At 41.6% G+C, this 22,472-nt stretch overlaps 1 protein-coding gene across 7 annotated transcripts in view; it reads left to right on the top strand.

Annotated features, from left to right (window-relative positions):
• Positions 1-22,472, top strand: part of AMBRA1 (autophagy and beclin 1 regulator 1) — a 124,888-nt gene that overhangs the window by 96,736 nt on the left and 5,680 nt on the right. For all 7 annotated transcript variants that reach the window (XM_042864516.1, XM_042864542.1, XM_042864550.1 and 4 more), the window contains 3 exons: positions 2,719-2,858; positions 17,052-17,144; positions 18,785-18,978. In XM_042864516.1, coding sequence (XP_042720450.1) covers positions 2,719-2,858; positions 17,052-17,144; positions 18,785-18,978 — 427 coding nt within the window. The remainder of the gene's footprint in view (positions 1-2,718; positions 2,859-17,051; positions 17,145-18,784; positions 18,979-22,472) is intronic.

The following is a 22,472-nucleotide window of genomic DNA, read 5'->3' on the forward strand; positions in this document are numbered from 1 at the left end:
GTAACATTCCCGCTGGCAAAGATCTGTGCTCACCCTACTGTATTTTCAAGCTAAGTAGTTTGGCTGAAGTATCTCAGTAACTTCATACAATTCAGCAATAGAGGAAAACCAAACCAAACCAAAAAAACAAAAACAAAAACAAAAAAAAAAAAAAAAAAAAAACAAAAAAAAAAAAACAAAACAAAAAAAAAAAAAAAACCACGATGATCTATGGAGAATAATGCTTCCTGGGAGGCTTCTAACCTTCTTTGAAGAGAAGGACCTGCCTGCTGATGTTGAAGGAACTTTTTTTTCCCTCCCTCCTCTGTGGATAGAGTAGGGGGTCTTGCTAATGGATGCAATTGCAAGAGCGATTGTGTGACTGCATCAGATTGATTAGCTGGGTCCTGGTTACTGCTGCGAGTGGTGATTATGCCAGTACAGCTGCTCTTGTTTTTTTTATGTACTAATTACCACACGCACGGATGTCATCACCCTTAACGCTGCATGGAGTTGTCCCATTAGCGTGGGAGTGGGAAGCAGCAGGGGAGGGGAGCTTTTTGGTGTGTTTAGAAGTGTACGAAGAAGTGGAGTGATGAAGCACCTCTTCTTATACAGAATTCTTAAGCCATCTTGCCTTTGACATTGTGTCCTCAGCCAACATGTTTGCAGGTTGTCAGGATTTCCATTGGGCGCCATTTACTGTGAACACCTGGATGTTGAGCAGGAGCTGGCAAGTCCCTGCCTCAGCATGACTGGCTGCTGATCTGTGGGATGGTGGCTATGCAAGCTGGCCTGCCAGTGTGAGAAAACTTAGAGCTACCTCTGGCAGGCTGCTTCTCAGCTGTGACGTCTTACAAAGGTGTTCTCAGGAGAAAAGAAACATTTTCTGACTAGCTGAAGAAGGATATGATAGAATACTCTTGCTGTTCTTGATTGATGTGGGAAGCTGCAGCTCTGGAGCACCATTCCCCTTCCCCTTCCCTTTTCTCCTCCTCCTCAAAATCTAGTCTCCCCATCTTAGAGTGCACCATCATCTCCATGGTAACAAGTGTTTCCAACATATGTCTGATTTTTTTTTCCTCTTTTCCTTTACACAAAAAGCTAGGGGGAGAATGGGGGCAAACGTGACGGGGATGGGTAAGAGCTACATAAACCCCAAAGGGCCTGTTCATTTGAATGCTGAGCTTCTCAAAATACTGCTATCTGCCGGAAGATATCTGGGGCAAAGAATGATCAGCTTCTGTCACACAAGAGAAATCCTAAAGGGCATTTTCTTCTCTTATGTGACCTCCTCAGAGAACAGGTTACTTGTGTTACTGTTATGGGAAATCATTTTGTTACATTCTTTTGCTCTGGCTTGATTTTTTATCATTACGATGATCCAGATGAAGGTTCTAGGTGTTAGTTATTGAAGGGAGTACGTTTGAATGATCTCTGCTTCAGAGTTATCAAGTTAAACTATTAGGCAGGCAACATGTGCAGAGGGGAGTAGAGGTGTAGAGAAAAACAGGTACATAAGTTGTCTTAGACCCAGTTTGTAATGCTAGCTAACAAGACCCATTGCTAAGGAATTGTTAGTTCAGGCCATCTCAGCAGTGCAGTGGTGATTGGTCTGCATTCCTGTCTACCTTCATTCTCTTGTTCCAGTGCACCCTAATTCTCTTTAATGCTTTCTGGTCCAGCACCATTCCTATTTTCTGGGGAATCTGGAAGAAGTTTTGGGGATGAACAGAAAATCTAAGGAAAACTTGTGTCTCAGCTTGGAATTAGCCCATTGAAAATGTAGCTTCCAAGTCCAAATGGCATACCAACACTAGCTGCAGGCTAGCAGGTTGCAGGAAAGCATTAAGCTGTACAAAAGATGTTTGCTTTTCAGAGCTGGAAAGTATCTGCACAGATATAATCTGATTCATTTCGTTTTTGCTTTTCAAGCTCAATACACTTCAGATACCAAATTACTGCAGACCAGAGAGCAGAGCTTGATATTTGTCCTACAGGTGCATGGAGCTTTCATTCTCCTGTATTGCTGCAGTGATTAAGAAGCAGTTTTACAGCTGTGCTAACTACCCACAGTCTTAACAGCTCTTCAGCTCTCATTGTAGTGTGGGTAAAATGGATGCAAGGGGATGTGAACTGAGTGATTTGTTACTTGCAGACTTGTGCTATCTCTGGACATTAATTTATCTCATCTGTGCCCTGTTGTTGTGGGAGGTGGTCAAACTGAGCAATTTTCAGAAGACTGTTTAAATGATTAAAAATATATGAGTTGTATATTATTTCTGTGTAAGGTATGTTTTGTTTAATAGAAAAAAAATGAGCTGTTGATGCTGAAAACCCATGCACTTGCCAGTTTCCTGTTCCTCCCTAGTGAGTTAAGATGAGAAGTGAAGGCTAGAAGGGACCTAGTTGTCTTGCTGTCTGATGGCTGTGCTATTTGTTCCCATCACTTTAACTCTGCAGTCCACCAAATGGCATGCAGAATCTTGTGGTGGCAGGATTTCTTATGTTCTGCAGCTATGTGCCAATCTGTTTGTTAAGCAGTTAAGGGCACGTGTATGTTTCCCAAGCAGATGCTTGCTCTTGCTGCTGGATTAGTGGTTTCTTTTAATATCCTGTAAAGTGACGTGTCTCCTTCGCCAGCTTTGTTGCTGCAGGGAGACTGAACATTTGTTTATTTGAACCTCCTTGGCTGTTCTGCCTTTTGTCTTATGTAGTAACTTTATGTCTTTGTTTCAGAGAGTTTTCAACGTTCTGTACCCAATGCCTGCTGACCAGAGAAGACATGTCAGCATAAACTCTGCTCGCTGGCTACCTGAACCAGGCCTAGGATTGGCATATGGCACCAACAAAGGGGATCTGGTGATTTGCAGACCAGAGTAAGTGTTTGCTTTACATGGAGTTATAACTGTTTTCCTTACTCTGTTCTTCAGCCACTGGGAATAAGATGTCTTTTCACTTTTCACTGCTTGGGGCATTGTACTTGAAGTGCCTTCCCCAAATAAGTAGTCATGATACTCCTTTTGGACTACAGCAGTGTTAACACTGTCTCATACTATCTTTGTTAGTTTTGCTGACTTATGAGGAGCATCTTATTAGCTCCCATTTTATTTCCCATATCTGTCTTGGATTTCTGAACCTTTATATTTGTGTAGTACAGTGTCTTTCAGTCTCTTCGAATTTAGAACTTCCACAGCTTGCCAATGAGTGTAGCAAATACAAGGTGTTAGAGATACATTTGATATCCACCAGCCACAGGTTGAAAACTGCTGACCTAGACTTACCAAATATTTATTAGTGTTCAAGTATGAGATTCTATAACTGCAGAGGTTTTTGTCATGATTATGAGCAAGCCAGTGAATTGTTTTGATCCTCACTTGAAAGCGCAGTGGTGTGATGTGTAGACTTCAGCTCTTATTTATACAGTGCCATAAGGTGTAACTTTGCCTTTGTAAACCTGCAATTAAGCACAATCTGATTTGGATGTTGTGTCACACAGATGATGACTGAGAGTAAACAGTGAAACATAAATCACTTTCAGTGTTCTTGGTGGTTTATGTACAATACCTTGAGACCCTTTTCTCCATAATCCTGTGCAAGGAGTTCTTTTGGAGCAGTGCTTCTCGTGTTCTACAAGAGTACTTCAGGGATTTCTCTGCTTCAGTTATTTCCCGGTATTAAGCCACCTTGGTATTCTTTCGAGTTATGTTGAAGCTCTTTGTAACTTAGAGTCTGGCTGCTAGAAACTTGCAGCACTGCTGGAGATCTTACCAAATGCATGTGGACTCCATCTGTTGTGCATGAGATCAAGCATGTGGTGCTTGTCAAGAGTCATATGATCAGTGTAGAACCACTACATAAATCAGAATAAATATGTACAATTGTAATAGTGACTAATACAGTACAGTCTTCTGGTGAAATTTGCAGTTAGAATTCAGTTTGGACCGATTTCAATAGCACAAAATGCCAATGCTCTTCAAAAGTCTCTCTAGTTCTCTTGAATATAGTCTTACATCAAGGCCTTATTTATACATGAACTTCTACAAGATATTATTATGGAATAAGCTGTAATCACTCTCTTTCAGGAAAAAGTGCTTTCCTCAAAGTTAGTTTCTGTACTTTCTAAGTGGAGGAATAATTTGGGAATAGCGGCTTCTTCTCAAACGCTACTTACTGTAAGTTACTTTCAGTGTAGAGAAGTGGTAAGATCTAGTCAGTTGATTATGACTCATGAGATGAACTTGGACAAAAACCTGGGGAAAGGAAAGGAAAAGGGGTATCAAAGTGGCTTGATTGAATGGCCTCTGCAAAGTCAAGCTTGGCCTGCCCATCTCAGCATGCCACATCCTGTGTGAAATATCCATTCTGGTGCTTGCAGTTGCCCCAAGCTGAGTGCCATGTCTCTTACTGGCATCTCTCTAATTAAAGACACAACAGGAACTCCTTTGTGTGTTACAGCTGCACTGCTAGTCTTTTTGTAGCATCTCTGTGAAATCTTTCTTAGCTCACCTAGTTGTTTTGGACACATTTCAGTCTCTTTATTTCCATCCTAGCAACAGTCATGCACAATTTCAACGAAAGTAAGCTTTTTGAATATGAACATGAGACAGTAAATACAAAGGTGGAATACTTATTAGTAGTTTGATCAGAATGCTTCACCAGGTTCCCTGCTGGTTGGTTGGAATAACTGGTGCTTCTGATGATTACTGCAGACTTCACATGAACTTCTTTGGAGCGGGATTTCTGACATGTTGTGTTCTCAGTTGTATCATTTTGTAGGCCAATAACAGCCAGATTGACTTAAAATTCTGTGCATAAAGATTTAGACATTCATTGACCTGAGGAGTTTGCATGGTGGCTCTAACATCAGGACAAGCAAATAAGTAACTCTATCAGAGAAGAAGTAGTTTGCATCTGTGATGTCTGTTCCAGGTCTACCTGGAAAGTCATCAGAGAAAGAGGAGAAATTCTAATGTGTAGGTGGCATCTCAGTAGTTCTTGGCTTAACAGACTTAATATCTGATGACTTTGATTTGAGAAATGAGGGAGAAAGATGAAAAGTATTTGTGTGGTTTCTGTAGACAGTAATACAGAAGGGAAGAAATATTAAATTAGGAACTAAGCAATCGACAGAGTATGATATGGGGATAGTCTAATAAACAGCAGGGATCCAAAAAGCACTGTGCTGCTGAAAACATTCCCACTATTTTAATTTGGCAAAGAAAACGGTGGTCAGTAGCAAACAACTGAGAAGATTATAATTCCCTGGGTTTTTATTCCTGTCTACAATTAAAGCATTAGAAACCAAGTACTACAGGGATAACATAAACAGGTTGAAATAGCAGCTGTGCCTCATATACAGGGCCTGAAATGAAGAGTTTAGGGAAAAAGAGTGGGCTAGAAGTACAAACTAACACACAAACAATAAAGCATAACTTGAAGCTTCATGGGCTGATAATGAGAGGTTATGCAAGTAGTTCTTCCAGAAATCTAAAGAAATTGGAATTAAAATCAGAAGTTTAGGACTATATTGCTAGGTTAGGATAGCACTGATGACAGTTTTTCTTCCAGATGGAAATGGGGAAGATCAGGATATGCTGGCAATCCATAATCTGAACTCAGTACACAGATTTATGGGATATGTTTTGGAGGGAGGGGAAATTAAAACTATGAAGAGGTTCAAGTGCAATATGACTTGACTGTGGTAAGGTACAGCAGGTGGATACCTATCACTAAGAATTTTATTTACAATAAAAGGATTTGCTTCAGGTGTTAACACATTTTAGTAAGGCAGTTAGCATGTTTGGGCTACAATAAATCTAGTTAAATTGTTAAGAATTAGAACAAGACCTGGTAAGAAGCAAGTCTGCTGAAGGAAGGAATACAGCAGGACTGAAAGCTGGACACTATCACAAAGGAAGTTACTGATGAATCTTCTTCAGAACCTGTTTTGTGGCTGGTTGTTATTGCTGTTTACACTACTATCTTGTAAGGGTGTGCTGAATAAATTTGCTGAGAATGTGACATTAGCCTTGTCATTGCAGAGAAGGATCAGAGTATCACATAAGAATTGGATTGCCTTGAAAATTACTGGAGCTATAGAAATGAGATGGAATTTAATAGTACAAAGTGCACTTAGTGACTAATAACACTGAGCTCAGTAGTTAAAATGATAGAGGGGGGAAAAGGCCTGAGGTTTTCGTTGATTGTAGATGATTGAGCCGTCAGTACGTGTGGTTGTAAAAGCAACAAATTTATTTCTAGAGTGAAACACAAGATACTTAACAGTAGAGATAGCAGAATGTTAGTATTGCTGTAGAAGAAACTAGATACATAAGCAGAAACAGTTTCAAATTCAGCTATTCACATCTATTATTGTAGTTGAGAATAGCAGCTAGTAATGTCAGTGGAACAAATATCTAAGAACACCTGCAGCTGGGGGTCTTCAGCCTACAAAGGAAGACTGAGGAGGGGGGCTTATATAGCCTTCCCTAAATGCCCAGGAAAGGAGGACTATTTACACTTACATACTTTTTACTAGTCGTTCACTATGGGTAGGTTATGGCTGCAAACTAGAGAAAGGCTTCTAACCAAATGACTCCTGCAATAGCATGTAAGTTGTATGGGTGGGTGCAGAAGGCTCAGATATTTGAAGATGGCAGCTATGAGGTGTGTTAGCATTTACCACTCACTGTGGCCTTGAGATCTAGCACAAGGGGTGCGACAGCCATGTGGATTTCTTCCACCCTCATATTCTACTGTGCACTGCCTTTTCTGTGTAGCTTCTAGTGCCTTTTAGCCTCCTCCAGGCTGTTTCTCATGCACTATGTGCTGCCTGACTTCGAATGTAACTATGGCTTGTGCTAATGCTCACTAGGGTCTTGTATGCCTTTTTTGGCTCTCTGCAGCACAAGGCTTGGATCTGTTCCTGAATCCTTGATACTTTTCAATATGGAATGAAAGCAAACTGCATGGTGCTGTCTGACCATTGCTGGCTTCTCCTGTAAAGGATTATCAAGGGAGAAAAGCAGAGTCCACAAATCAATTCTTTGTCATTTCATCTTGAGTTCCTCCAGTGGCCAGTCTTACATTCCAGAAGGTCTCAGTGCTCAGATGCTTTTGAAAATACTAACTTATAACCCCCAGAGTTATGAGACTGATGTTTCAAAAACTGAACATTGAAGATACCTTGCCTAGGGCTGGCTCTGTAGTGCAGGCATCTGCATGCAAGAGGGGCACATTTCTTCATCAGACAGAGCCTCTGATAATGGAATTAAAATGCCTCCTGAAGTTGCATCTGATTCAAAGACTACAACCCATAGAATTCTCTCATTGGAAAGTAGGTGTGGAGAGTCTCAAATTAGTTCAATGCTATGCAGTGTGCATATTTTAATTCTTTTAAGTGAGCTCTGCCTCTAACATGAAATAATTCTGTGAAAATTCTTTTCACAATGAATGTTGATGCTGAGTAGGATTCTTGCAGTTGTCTGCAAATATCAGTCCAGTCTTTTCTTCTTTTGAGTACTGCATATGCTCATATCTAGGGATGTGGACAATGTGTCTGCAGTTATCAGTGTGCTAGTAAGAAGATGATAATCAATGCTGCTGCTTGCTATGTCCTATCTGCTGGTTGATTCCACTCGTCAGGCTCTTCAGCCTTCTGCAATGATACTGCACACACCCTGGTGCATTTTTTTTTTGCCTTTTAAGAATAACTTCTGGAGGATGGAATTAACAATAAGTCAAGAGGAGTTGTCTTCCATTATGTGTAACCATGGGATGTTCACAAACCTGCCAGGGAGTATTTCCTTATCTGTTAACTGGAACAGCTAGTGGAAGTATTGGTTAGGTCAGAGTCCTCTCTGCAAATGACTTCTTGAAAGGCAGCATCTGGGCAGTGTCTTCTGGTTGTGGCCAAGTAAGCAAATCCACAGAACTTCTGCTGCCTGTTAACCACAAGATGCAGCATATTTTCTAAGTGAAGGTGGAAGGTGTGGTTTGATTGATTAAAAAAAAAAAAAAGAAAAAAAGGGACAAAAAGGGACTACCTTTGGATTTTGTTATTCATACATTTGAATAAAAACTAAACTGAATGATTTCCAAACTGCGGAAAGCCTGAGTATCCTGAGTGCCAAGAGGCTTGTACATTGCAGATGCATGAAAAGTAGAGTGGTAATATGGAGGCTTGAAACAGCATCTCCTTTCTGATATTGTTTTTATTCCAGTTCTGTTTCCGTTTATGTATGTGAATTTGATATCCACAATGAATGATGGCATTAGGTAGAAGATACCCTCATACAATTCCATTTAATACATCCATGAATCCTAGAGATAAAATCTGACAGCTGCTCTAAGTCTTCAGTTATTAACAAGTTCATTTCCTTCACGCCGTTCAAGAGATGCTGCAGCACTGACTTGTTAGTGACATTAGTTTTCCTCCATGGCATAGGGGACTTAGTTTAGAGCTCAGTGATAAAGAAACTGAACCTGTTGCTTACTGGTTTGTTTATAATGCCACTGTGCTTCTGCAGGACCTTGCTAGTTCTCAGACTGAGTGGCAATCTTTCTGTCACAGAACGCAGCCATGTACTTCCAGAACAGTTACCAAATGCTTCACTTCATTCTATTCAGATCACATCTGCCACCTTCTCTTTCCTTTCCTTTTTTTCTAGTTCTATCTACAAAAGCAATTAAATTTCATGCAGTCAATTATTTGACTTACTAAATCCCCCTGCCTACTGCATGTGGCTCATTCTTTCATTGTTTTCAGATTTATTCTCTTTTCTCTATTACATTACTCTCCTTAACGATAAAAGTTGCATTTAGGAGAGAGTAATTGTCACATTAAATATGATTTTCTTTCTGAAGAATGATGCTAAGTTGGCTTTCTTGGCCTTTTGTCACTTTCCCATTTTATTCTAACTTTTTCAGAATTAGGTGTGACTGCCTCAAAAAGTAAACTTTTTTTCCCTTTTTTTTCCTTTTAAAATTAATGAGTACAACTAGCTGCTGTGCCTGGCTTCGTCTTTTACCAAAGACTTTTCCTACTTCTAATTGCATAAATTCCATTGGATTTTTTTTTAAGTAAAGACTTCAGAGAGAAAATTCTCAGCCACTTCGAGTCATCATTGATTTTATCCTTAGCCTCACCGATAAATAGACCTTTCTTCATTCAAGTACCATTTTCCTCATGCTTATTTTTAGAATGCCTTTTCCCTCTTTGGCAGCACCAGTCCATCCTGCTTTCTTAGAACCTTTTTTCTTTGCAGGTCCGTATTAGACTTTCTTTCTTGTTTGGTTGTTTGTTCCTTTGGCTTTCCAATAAGATCATCTTTGATCTTCCGGGCTTTGATCCAGTTTATTTGTGGAGTTACTGGTTGTCCCTTACACATGCATTTTTCAGCAAGGTTGTGGTGATTTGAGCTAGCAAGTGAAACAGCCAACTTTTTCTTCACTTTCTTTCCCTATTTATACCCACAAGCTGCCTGTTGTGCAAATGATTTCAACTCTGTGTCTTCAAAAATGGAATTACAGTAATAATTGTGGAGGTATGGATTTTGGAGCAGGTTGCCCTGCGTGCCGAACTGAACACTTTCAGTTGTCTGATTTCAAAACTGCAGAAGATAAAAGCATAGAGGTTGGCCTTCTGTTGGATCTTATTGAGATTAGACCATGCCAGGGTCTTGGTTCTGGAGTTTGACAGCTTTGTATGTGCTCAGAGCAATATTCTATTTGAGGAAGGAAGAAAAAAAGAAAAAAAAAGAAAAAAGCATTTGCTGTGCTTTCTGATTTTAAGCACTTATTTTGACATTGATTTCTCCCATTCTAAACACATTCTAAACATTTTCCTGGTTTAGTATGTTGGCATAAGATCTACAAAACAATCTGACTTCAAAGTTGCTGTCTTTGAATCAAAGTGATTGTTAGTTTCTGCTAAAACTCCCATGAAAGTTCAAAGACTGACGTGTGAGTTTGGCTCGTCAGACTTGTAGCAGTTTAAGATGTTTAAGGCCTTAGAAGGCTTAAGCAATTTGTACTCCCCTGAAGTCTCCTAACATTGTAAGTTGTCTAAGCCACTGGAATAGCTCATAGATCATAAACAGCTTAAGGTACTCTGAGGGTTCAAAGCTTATTCAGAGCATAGTCTGCCTATAATCATTTAAAGCAATTAACAAGGCTTTGGGTTTTGAAGGAATTTAAGCAAGTTATCCATCTTTAGAGCCTGGTTTAAGGTGATACTAAGCTGGATGTTCTTGTTTAGGGAACTTAACAAATTTCAGAATGCAGAGGAACCTTTCAGAGGGTCTCTACATGCTGTTTCGCATGGTTGAAGCCACGTAAGTGATATTGTGGAATACAGGCAAGCTTTTGAGTGAGAAGAAAGTCAGCAAACATTCAGGAAATTCTTCTGCCCTGTTTATTGCAGGCTATTTGGCCTGCAGGGTATCTTCTTATGCTCATAAACATCCATTTGTTAATAGTGTTAAAACTACTGTGTAGTGCACTATATGATATGCAAAGATCTTACCAGCTTTGCAGGAGAAAATCTTAACTCAAAGTCTTCCTTTCTTTGTGTTTTGTCCATCTGCTTACAGTGTTGTAATAATATAAATATTTTTCATTGCTGCCCCAATATGCCACTCCAAATTGGGGTATGTTTCTTCTAGCATCAGAAGAGTTGATATCATTACAACATGGGTAGCACAGGAGTGAAATACAGAGGATTCCCAGTTTTCTCTCGGGAATGAGTTGTAACTTCTGTTTCCTGCTGAGAGTGGCATGAAAAAGCTCTCAGTAAAGCTGCTTTAAAAAGCAATTGTGGCACTTTGATAGAGGAATTGGCATGGCCATGAAAGTCTTCAAAAGACTTTTCTTATTTTCAACAGAGATTCTGCTGTGTAGCTTCATGTCCCTTTAACCATGACATTGTTCTTAGGTCCCCAAATGATCAAATGTATACACTTTCATACAAAACTGTCTCCTTCTGCAATGTTGTTGTCTTGATGCTTAATTTTATTTTATCACTCGTGTTGAAAATTTCTGAATCTAGGAATTCCCAGGAATTCCTCTTGCACTTTCTGTTGATGCTTCTTCCATGATAGTCTGGATCAGAAGAAACCACTCAGTTTGCACTCTTTCTACTTTGTTAATATCTTTTTCTCTTTGAGGTCTCTAACAGCTAACTGAAGGATAATTTCTGAGCTTAAATGTCACATTTTCACCTGGGGAAGAAGACTTTTAGAGATGTGCCTTCTATAAATCTTACCCACTGACTGGAGGAGCCTGGATTGTATCCAGTTTTATTTGCCCCCTGGTGGGCAGAACAAGCTCATGCATATTCACTCTGTGGAGACAGGAAGGTGTTACTAGGCACTGGTGCCTCCAAATTAGTAAGGCTGATCTCGTTTAAGTGGTATGAGTTTGAAGGGAGCTTCTTAAAAATCCCAGTATTTAATATAGCTGACAGAATTTCACAATTGAATAAACTGAGCCAGTCATCTTATATAGCATTCTAAGTTGAGTTGGTATCCTCCCTGAAGCAGGCACATGGCTACCAGCTGCACCAAGCTGCTTGCTGTCCTGCTTTAGCAGCACCTTTGGCAGTTTTACTGAGTATCAGGATGAGTTTTTATGTAGTTGCTGCTTTCCATGTAGGCAGAGCTTGCAGAATTCTGGAAAACTAGCAGGACGTATGTAGGGATCCACACAGTCAAAATACACCTGCTGCTACCTGTAGTGAAGAGATGACCTTTTCTTTGCTCTTCTGGACGTGATCAATAGGATAATTTCATATGCTACTTAAATACCCATGGTTCTTAAACTGCAGCCCTTGTGTTCTGTAACTTACCTTATTAGACATTTCTATATTCAGTCTCCTGCTCTTCCCTGGCTTATCATACATGGACTGTGCTCTGAGGCTGTGCTCTGAAGTAGGAGGTGCCAGTGAAGCTGCAACCTTGATCAAAGGGAGCTACTGCCCAGCAGTGCTGCTCCAAGACTCCTATACTGATTCCATACAGTTTGCACTGCAGCCAGTTTTCTCTTGGATCTGCTTTTGCACATGGTTCATTGCCTGTACAGAAAGCTAAATATTTATGAAGTAAGATGTTAGAAATGATTGTTTGCCTACCCAGGCAACTGCTGAGAGTGCCAAACTTTGCCTTGTACTGACAGTAACGTTGCTTGGCTAATCATGAGAGCCAGGGATGGGGCTTGCTGTGCTGATCAGCACACGCTGGAGGAAGAGATAATGAGCTACTGACAGGGATGCATTTGGAATCTGTCCAGGCATTGCATTGCATGGAATGCCACGCACTGATTCTTCTTTCCTGAGTGAGAACAATGGATTCCTGTTCCTGACACAGTATCACCTTGCTCTCTGTGACTCCCCCTATGTTGGTTTGACGTGGTTTGAATGCACTAAGAGTTAACAAGTTTAAGCAAAGGGAGGAAAGTGCATCATGGGGAATTAAAATCCTCTGTAAAATAAGCTGGCTCTTAATGATCTTGAATGGGCAGTATATTTGAGAAAATAGCTTTAAAGAGTAACTTAGAGGAAATGAGCATTGGCAGCATGAAAATCAGATATTCACCTGGCTATGTGCTGCAGTGCTTTGCAGTGCAGTATGTCTGTTCCATACTGGGCTTGCCAGAAACTTACATGACAGAAATGGGTTTGTACTGATACTTTTATGTGTAGGGAGGGATTGCAGGCAGCAGTGTCTTAATCAGAAGTTGTAGCAAACAAATCTGTTATTGTTGAGACTTTCTATGTGGCAGGATCTGCAGGAGAGAAATGAACTTGGCCATTGTTGGTACATTCTTCAATACTGGGGATGACTCAAGTGAAAAAACAGTAAGCAAATATTATTTCTGCCTTTCTGGACATCCGTAACCTACTTGCAAATGATTTCTTTGTTTTGCCATCTTAGTGCTGAGCTTTATTACGGTAGAATTGAAGAACCTTTGTCCTAATCCTCCTCCTCTTCAACCCCTGATTTTGGATATACCAGCTGGGCCATTACCCAAATGTCTGTCAGTCTGTGCTGACCGCTGCTCCATCAGTTTACTCTTCAAATACTGCTTAGGACAGTGCAATAAGTAGTGTTTCATCTTTTCTTTCTCATTACATGTGAATACTTTCATCATTAACTCCTGGAGTTTGATTCTAGGTTCTTCAGGGGATTGTGCATGAGCTCAGTGCAGGAGGAGGGGCTGTGTTACTGCAGTTGTCGCTACTTGGTACTTAGGCTCCACTCAGAGTCCTTATTCAGCTCTCAGCAAAGCATGCAAGTCTGTGCCCTTCATCTTCTTCAAGCTCGTTAATAACATGAGCTGGACAGAGACTTGCTCTGCTGGGAAAGCCTGTCAGAGAGCAGCTCTGTGTCTGACAAAGCTAATGGAAATTTCCAGTGAGGGCTTAGAGACAGCCATAAAAAGAAAAAAAATAAGAACTTGACTAAATGGTCTTCACTGTCCATGACTGACACAGTGTGGAGAATTGCAATTTTTCACCCGGAAGCCTTCGGCAATGAATGTCCTCCTTACTGCATCCACATCCAAGTGGCAACATGCTCCATGCTACACAGAGCTTCTACCTCATGCCCTGGAAAATGTAAAGGGCTTCCAGCATTTCCATGCCTGGAGTTTGATGGAGCAAACACTAAATGCTTCCTGAAAAATATTCATTTCTCCAATGTAAGCTCCTCTTCTGTGAAATGAATAGTCAAGCCTTGATTTGCAAATCTCCCGGGAAACGTGCTGCAAAAGGCTTGCTAATTTACAAAAATCAAGCAATGTTTTGCAAAGGGCATAAAAAAACCCTTTAGTTTTTCTGCCAAGGGAGACTGCACTGTTTTAAATAGGTGTGGTTAAACCAGTGCAAATCTTTAAGTGTAATTCAAAATCTGTTTTAAACCAAAGTAATTGTGGTTGTCATATCTTATGTGCATAAGTTGGTATAAGGCGCAAATATCTGATCAATTTTCTAATGCAGACACGGTCAAAAAACTGTCACTTAACCCATTAAATAGTGGCATTTCCTTGATGAAACATTTGCTAATCATGAGGTGGTGATCTTTGAATAAATGATACTGCCCAACTGACTCCCTCTAGTAGGTTCAGGCATTTGCTTTCTCCGCTGTGTCTTGATGCAGTCTGAAGAATCCTTTGCATAGTCTCCAACAATCGTCCTAAGGCTGTAAGGTGGATACCTGCCTTATAGCTGTGAATTCCACATCAGAGAGGTGTACATGCTTGCAAAAGGAAGCAAAGATCATGCTTTACGCCTGGAAGTCTGTTATAAGAGGTGGAGTTGGGAAAGAGTGAGTTGTTTGGTTGGCCCTGGTGGAACTAAAATGCTGAAGATTAGCAGTGAGGATGCTTATTGCTGCAGGAGAAGTGCCCACTGCCTTTTCTGAGCCAGTTTTCTGGCCTTACTGGTAGACGTGCTCAGTCCTGGCTAAAGAGCCAGGTTAAAGTGGTGGTAAGGCTGCTGAATTCCCATCATGACCAAATCTTGTGACCTTGGCTTAAATGTCAGAGTCAGCAAAGGCAGTAGCAGCACAAGCTGCCACAGGCCTTCCTCCTGCAAAAGGAAAACAAAGTTCTTGGTTCTCTGACAGTAAATGAGCAGCTAATAGGTTCTTGGCAGTGAAACATAGTTGATAAATGGCAGCATTTAAAAGCAGTGTGCAAAGTCATGTATTCAGCGGAATGGCTATTGATTTCACTGTCCAGAGAAAGGTGTGAATTGACAGCATGGCGTTGAACTGGGATTTCCTATCCAAGATCCTGACTGTACAGCAGTGAGCTTCTGCAGAATGGGTGGGAGAACGGACAGGAGCATTTACTCCTGTGTTGTGTGTCAGCATGATGCTGGTATCATGATGCTTCCATAGAATTAAGATGAATCACTCACATGTGTATGTGTGCTGAGCTTTCCGTATAGTGCAGCTCTTGGGTGTTTGGGGGAAGGAGAGAAATGCAGGATTGCCAGCTCATGGTTTGCACTGGGAAAGATTTTGCAATCTTCTGGTTTCTGCACGTGGAAACTGACGAAAACAAGTAGTTTGCACAGAACACAGGTGAGGAATACCTGTCATATAGGTGGCTGTGGCGACCATGCCTGTACTTTGGAAAGCATGGAAGTGTGAAGAGAGAGTTAGAAGAGCATGGGTCAGTTTGGCTCTATTTTATAACAGCTGCAAATACTAAGGAGGTTATTTTTTTCTGGAAAACTTCACTACCAAGTTAGAAAGTCTCCCTTATGCACGGAGTGTTGCTTTGTAGGCAACAGAATGTGACAGTTAGGTTTCAGTGTACAAAGGGTGAAACAACCAGAGAGGGACTGGCAGGTGTGCAGTGGTAGGTTGTCATCTGTCAGTAAATTTGAAGTCTTTGTAAATTAGCATCTCCATGTCAGCTGCTTTCATGGGATATAATACAGTGCAGGGCTAGCTCAGCAAAAAACCTGTAGTGATCACTTCTGTAGACTCTGTGCATGGTTCTATTGACCTCATTTTCTCCAGCTTTTGCCCTCGGCCCCAACCTGAGGTGCTGTCACCCAGCAGCCATGCCCCAGGCCTCCAGTAGGCACAGCTTAGCCGTGCAGCCATGCAGCACACTTGACCTGCAGCATCCTTCCCTCTTCTGAACTGGAGTCTTACCACAGTTCTGCTGAGGCATCTCATTACGGAGGATATGTGTTTTCATATATACACGTAAACACTGTATTTATGTTTATGCCTCAGCCATACTCAGCTACCAACAACATGTCCTCTATCCTTCTTGCAGACTGGGTGAATGCTGTCAGACTACCTCAGGATTGATCTGTATCCCTCTCTTCAGATGCAGTTCCCTTCTGTCTTTGCAGGACTTCCTTCTCTTTCTCCAGAGCAAAGTCCTTTTGCCACATCATCGATCCTGTGAATGGAATAGGCTTACAGAGTGTGACATATGATCCTTAGGCTTATATTAATGTTCCTTCTGTTATCCCAGGCTTTAAATAACTACAGTCTTGTCCATGCTCCAGCACTGTATGTGGGCAGGGCTTCTAGACTGACTAGGTCAAACCCCATAGTCACCTGCTTTGATCCTGTAGGAGAATGCTCTGAGGTGGATACTGTAATGTAAAGATGGATGCTTAAGAACACCCATTCTGTAGGTGGATGCTCTTAAGTGACTAGAAGGGCTCTTATTTCTGTGTGGTATGGAGTAAGTTGGAATTCACTGTTATCCTCTTTCTGTTGAATTGCTGCTGGCCCTCAGAAATTGTAGGAGGTAATACCTTAGAGCATCATGGCTACAACAGCTTAGCGTCCTCAGCAGCGCAGTGGTGAATAACAATACATTGTTGACCTTGCTTGTTCCTGTGAGGTGATTAATCTGTCCTGGGTTTACGTATCCTCTTAGACAGTGCACTGTGAAACTTTGTTGGAGCATTGCTGTTCTGCTAAACTTAGTAACATTCACTGTAAAATTCGAGTTTTGGACTTTTCCGGCACAGATATAGTTGATCCAGCACAAACACTTTTGTGGAAACTTACCAAAATTTCCCCTGACTCTGTTCTTGCTCTGCAGTGACCGTCGGCGGGAAAGCTGCATAGGGATTTATTTATAGGTAGAAAGAATGAGAACCAACAAAGAAACTAATTGTCAAATACAGAGCAGTGTTTTACTTAGCATTACCTAGAGCAGGAAACACTGGCAGACACCACAAAGAGATCTGGTCTTCCCATTCCAATTCTTTGTTTAGTCACTTGGAGGTATGGTAACCTGATTTTATACACAGTTGTATGTCTTCATTTCCTGAAAATCTCTCTGCTCATATTGCTGTGCTTCAGTGCTAATATTGAATTGAAATGAATGGGATGTTCCAGAGCTATCTGGGTAATACAATACTCAGCATTTGCAACTGATGATGAACCCCTGTAATGAAAACATGAACTGAACTAGACCTGCATTCTCTGTGGAACAGGAATCAGCACTGTCTTTCATGTTCTGGTGATGTAATGCATGCTTGCTGAAATAGCATCCTGTCATACTAATAATTTTTTCTTTGATGTTTCAAGGGCCTTAAACTCTGGAGTTGAATACCACTGGGACCAGCAGAATGAGAATGTCTTCACTGTGCATTCCAGCAGCAGGAGCACTGAGAGGCCTGGGTGAGTTTCCTGGGCATGGGTGAGAGCAAGCTGACCCTTTCTACTGGCTTCATTACATTTGACAGCATCACTTTTTCCCATTTGTTCCCTTTGCACCAGCTTTAAAGACAGAATTTTTGTTCCTTTCGCACTATGTGTTGGGCCACTTGGGATGCTTCTAGAAAGTGAGACGCCCAAGAGTGCTGCCAGAGATAGTGAAGTACGTGTGTCAGCCATCGCCTTGGTAATATCCTTGAGGAGGCTGTAGGAGGAACATGTAGAGCTTCAAGTATCAAAGATGCTATGCTAAGTTAATGGTGCCTGTGGAGGATAACTGAACAATGTAGTGTTCATAGAGCTGAGTGCAAATCCATTGGGTGGTCTCTGTGATTGATTTTCATCCTTTTGGTTTCTAGTCTTGGGACAGTTGTTTGTGAGGACTGAACTCTAAAAATAAAGCTAAATCCCGTTAGAACCCTGTTGGCTGCTTCATCCAGTCTACCTAATGATGCGCACATGTGTTTAGTTATCCTAAACACAAAGATGGTAGTGCAGTATTGTGCTTTTTCCCCAGTGAAAAGCGCTTCTTCTTAAGCTCGTTGTTCTTGACAAGAGTGTTGCAGTCTTGTTTCTGAACTATGAGCTTCAAGATCCCAAGCAAGTTATGAGCTGGTGTCTGTACTGTCCTACAGCCTTTGTCTGACAGAGAAGACGAACAATTAACAGTATAGATTCTCTGTCTGCCATGAGTGGATATTGCCACTACTTGCATTTTTTTTTGACAGTGTATATCAGTCTTGTGTGATGGGCTAAGGAGCAGCCTGAAAGGTGGGAGCTTCATTCCCTCTTTAGGGGATTCAAGAATCAGAGACAGAAATATTGCTTGACAATGAACAAGCTCCTGAGAGTGGGTAAGAAAAGCAAGACAGGTTTCAAAAACTTATGAAAGAATGTTGACTGTGAATGAGGCAGGCTTTCCTAGAAACTCTTTACTATTCCCAGCACTTACAGCCAGAGGTCAGTTTTGGAAAGAGCATCCAAGCATTACCAATATCCAGCTTTTGTAGCTGAATACACTTCAACTGTTTGTCTCTGAGAAGCTAATGAGCCTTGAGGCGGTTCCTGTTATTTGCTTTGGAGAACAGAGAATTTCTCTTGTCTGACTGGAACAAGCAGAAATGCCTGCCAGGGAGCATTCATGTGTGATGCTGACAAACTAGGAGGTCCAGATGAGGGAAAGGATACAGGCTGTATCCTCAGGAGAAGAAACTGTCCTGCTTCAGAGAGAGGTGATATGTGTGTTTATGGTCCTGTGCTGCATTTGTGTTGCCAACTGAACTTGGTGACCCTGAGAGCAGGTAGTTCTGCAGGCGGTGGTACTTCAGGGATACATATTTAAGCTTGTCAGACACGCTGCTTGTGTGGGTGAGTAGACTGAAAGACTCTCTTAGCCTAAAACTCAAGAGACGAGCCAGCTGAGGTTGGAGAGGTGTGTCTGTCTTTCAGTGCAGATGACCATTCACTCCAGGCCCAGCTTGTGCAGTGGCTGGAAGCTGCCTGGTTGGAGTGGAGACAGGAAGAGGCTCAGGTGAATGCTTCCATCTTGCTGGGATGTATTGTCTCCAATGCTTACAATCATATTTGTTTTTCTCTCTTTTCAGAACCAGCAGAGCCACATGGAGGACAGATAGGGACATGGGCCTGATGAATGCCATAGGTCTACAACCACGAAACCCCCCTACCTCTGTGACTTCACAGGGTACCCAGACCTTGGCGCCTCAGCTGCAAAATGCCGAGACTCAGACAGAGAGGGAGGTACAGGAGCAGGAATCCACCTCTGCAGGGACTGGGGAAGGTGAGAAGCTTATTTGTTTGACAGAACTTACCTCATGGGTGAGGAGTTTCCGTATAGATTCCATATCCCATGATGCGTTTTTACACTTCTGCATCTCTTCAGCAAAGATTTCTCCAGCCTAATTTACCTGTAGCCAGGCCAAGATGATCATGGCAGTTTGTCTCTGCCCATACGAATAGAAAAGTCTTTTTCATATGCTTTCACAGGGCAAAATCAGTTTTACAAAGACACAATGATCTCAAGAAAAGCTAGTTGTACTGACATCACTCTTCACAAATACTCCATACTGTAACCATCAGTAGGACTGCAAACTGCTGAGTTTCATCTTTAGCAGTTGGTCCATCAGCCTCTGCACCTGAAACCCATGCAAGCTTCAGAAGCTCAGCCTCGGAATACAAATAAAATATACTGTAAATTAATTCTCACAAAGGCAGATATGGGTATTCTGCTTAGTCTGATTGATGAAGGCTGTGATGAATGTCCAGCTCAGCTACTGGAAAACATCTCTAACGTTTCCCAGTGTGGGAGGAATTATCAGCATATAAAGAGCTTTGAGCAGCTGATGTGCAGTTTCTTTATGATAACAAATCACTGATAATTTGAAAGCATAGTAAGTTTGTCCAGGCTTCCTGTCTGTGTACTGAGCCATTGCATTTGGGTCCAACTCTGAAACCTTGGCGTTGAACTGTGTGTACGTGGGAAAGGCAGAGAAAATTAAAGGGGCAATTTTGAAAGTTCATGATAACCCATTTGGCTGTGGAAAGCAGCCCCATGACATCCGTATCTGTACGCTTTGTGCTTTGACATGGTGGAATATGCCTTTTGGCATGCAACTCTTCCACACTTCCCACTCTGCAGCATCCAGCATGCGTGATAAGATTTTGTGTTTCTCTGATATTGGCTCTTCTGTTTAACATTGAATTGCAAATTATTGATCTGTGTTGTTTCCTAGCTGCTAATCTCAACAGAACTAGGATTAACTTCTCTAGAACATTAATGCAGTTGAGGGCATGTGAATTTGACTGGAACACAGAACGTGTGGACAAATGTTGAGCTTATGGGAACTGTTCCTTCCACTGGACGTGAGATGCAGATGAAGAACGGGGCACAGTGTGCAGCAGCTCTGGGAGCTTCTTGCATCAGTGCAGTGATGGCTGATGTTGCAGGTGTGGGGGCCTCTTTCTGTTCTGTTAAAACAGAGAACTTAAATATTTCCTCCCACTGCTGTTCTGCAATCATCTACAGGTTTCCCTTCTTCATTCTCTATAACCTTTCCATTTTCAGATCTGAGTATGGCTTGTAAGTAGACATTAGTGAGGTGGGAAAGAGTTGTCCCTTACTAGTGTTGTGGGCAGAGTTTCTCTGTAATGAAGTGAAACATGGAGCATTCAGAAGAAAAGGAGTGTAAGAAAGCAAGCCAAGGGCAGAGACTTCTTGCTGTCTGTCTCTTGCTTGAAAGAAGATTCACAGTTTCCACATCTGGTGTGATCTCTGACTGAAACTGTGTGCTCTTACACAAGTGGCTTCACCTGCAAAATGGGCTGTCCACTCTCCTTTCTACTATATGGATTCTCAGAACATTCCCAGTTGGATGGATGCACTGGTGACAATGCCGGTGTTCATGCTATGTAGTTGATCAGTTCTTCTGCAAGTTGCAAAATACACGTACAGCTTGAGCCCTGCTGATCTTGCTGTGGCATTAAGGTTACTGCTATTCTAGCATCATAAACTCTTGTGATATTCACCCAGTGCATTCAAGCAGGTCAGACTGGGTGCTGTGCTTCTTTTCTAATGGTTAAATTTGCCCATTGTATCTACCGTAACTATTTGTCTGTCGAAAGACAAACAAGGTTTCCTGTTATCAGGATCTAGATGTCAAGGACATTCAAAGGGGGGGGGGGGGGGCCGGACGTGTTCTACCATTAACTTGGTGCGCAACCTAGGGCAAAATATTAATCGTCTACCAAATGGGAATAAATCTTCCCATACAGCACACGAGGGGCTGCGAAGATTAATTAGTGTTTTGTATGGGGCTTTGAAGATGTAAATCACTGTGTAAGGGCTTAGCAGTATTACCAACAGCAAAATGGATAAAGCAGATGTGATTCTGAGTAATGTAAAGGAATGTTTTAGCTATCACCTCGTCACAAGAAAAGAAAAGAAAAAAAAAAAACAACCACAAAACAAAAATCTCTGAACGTTTCCCCAAAAAATTAAAAGAGAAAAGTGCTACCCCTAGGAGTGAGGTTCTGTCTTATGTCGTGTGAGCTCTGCTGTTGTGGGGAATTCTAGATCAGGGCATTTCTTGCAGATATGTGCTTACTGTACAAAAAAAAAAAAAAAAAAAAAAGTATGCAGAATTGCATCAGAAATCTAATTAAGCTCTGTGGTGGTATAAATAGTTTCCTTTTCTCATGCAAAGCTCTGCGGGGACTTTGCTGTTCTGATTATCTTTCTACCTCCTTTGGAGGAATGAGTATGTGATGACTTTATTAGAAGTGAATCCCTCTAATGTCTGTATGGCTTTGTTTTTCAGCAGTTGATAGCTGCCTTGTGAGCCCTGCTCGCCAGCCACACATGAACCAAGATAAGATACATTTAGGAGAAAAACTAGGAGAGGTACTGAGAAATGCCGAGAACAGTGTTTCAGCTGTTCTCCTGCTTTCTTTTAAGCTGACAGACATATTGGAAATTGTGATAGAGTTGTAACTTGGAGGCATTCTTAATTAAACACAGTCTTTTGGGGCATGATATAAACATTTGCCCTTGCAAATGGGCACAATGAGGAAAGGCTCTGTATTCAACTGGCAAATAAAATTTCACTCAAAAATCAGCAAGATTCTTTATGAGTGTTAACGACCTCTGTTTAACCTTTAGAAAATGTAATTCCCAATCCAGATTGTGTCAAGCTGTGGCTGACACTTGTTCAGGCTGCTGAATGTGTGGAGAGTGGTGTGAGCAGCCGTGGCTGCCAGCAGCTGGAGCCATGGAAGAGGTGCTGCAGGAAACTTGTCTGGTTGTGTGCCCAAGTGGCAATTGTCATCTCAATTCTTTTCATCTCTGTTGTCTCTGGGGCTTAAAATTCAGCTAGCTAAATGCTCACTGTACTAGTAGGCTCCAGTTATGAGCCGAAATTGCAGCTATCAGAAGGTTTGCTGTCAGTGGATTGCTACTTTGCCTGTCTCTGAAAGAGGAATGTGTTGACTACCTTCATGCAATACAAGGTTTTTGTTTTCTTAAATGTATTTCAGTAGGTTAAATTCACTGGCCAGTATTCAGTCCAACTGGATTCCATCCTGTCCAACTTCTGTTAGAGGCTGCAGCAGGTGCTTTAAGGGCTTCATCCTGCTTAAACTGATAGCGAATGGATGTCACACGCACATGAAACTTTTCTGGTATAAACAGAGCATCCCAAGGTTGCCTAAGCTGCAGTTACGAGCACAGTCAGTGTGCCTAGATGCAGCGTAATACTTTTAATCTGAGACATTAGGAAC

This window comes from Lagopus leucura, unplaced genomic scaffold (genome assembly GCF_019238085.1).
Source record: "Lagopus leucura isolate 7727_CA_CO unplaced genomic scaffold, USGS_WTPT01 Super-Scaffold_1, whole genome shotgun sequence".
NCBI lineage: Eukaryota > Metazoa > Chordata > Aves > Galliformes > Phasianidae > Lagopus > Lagopus leucura.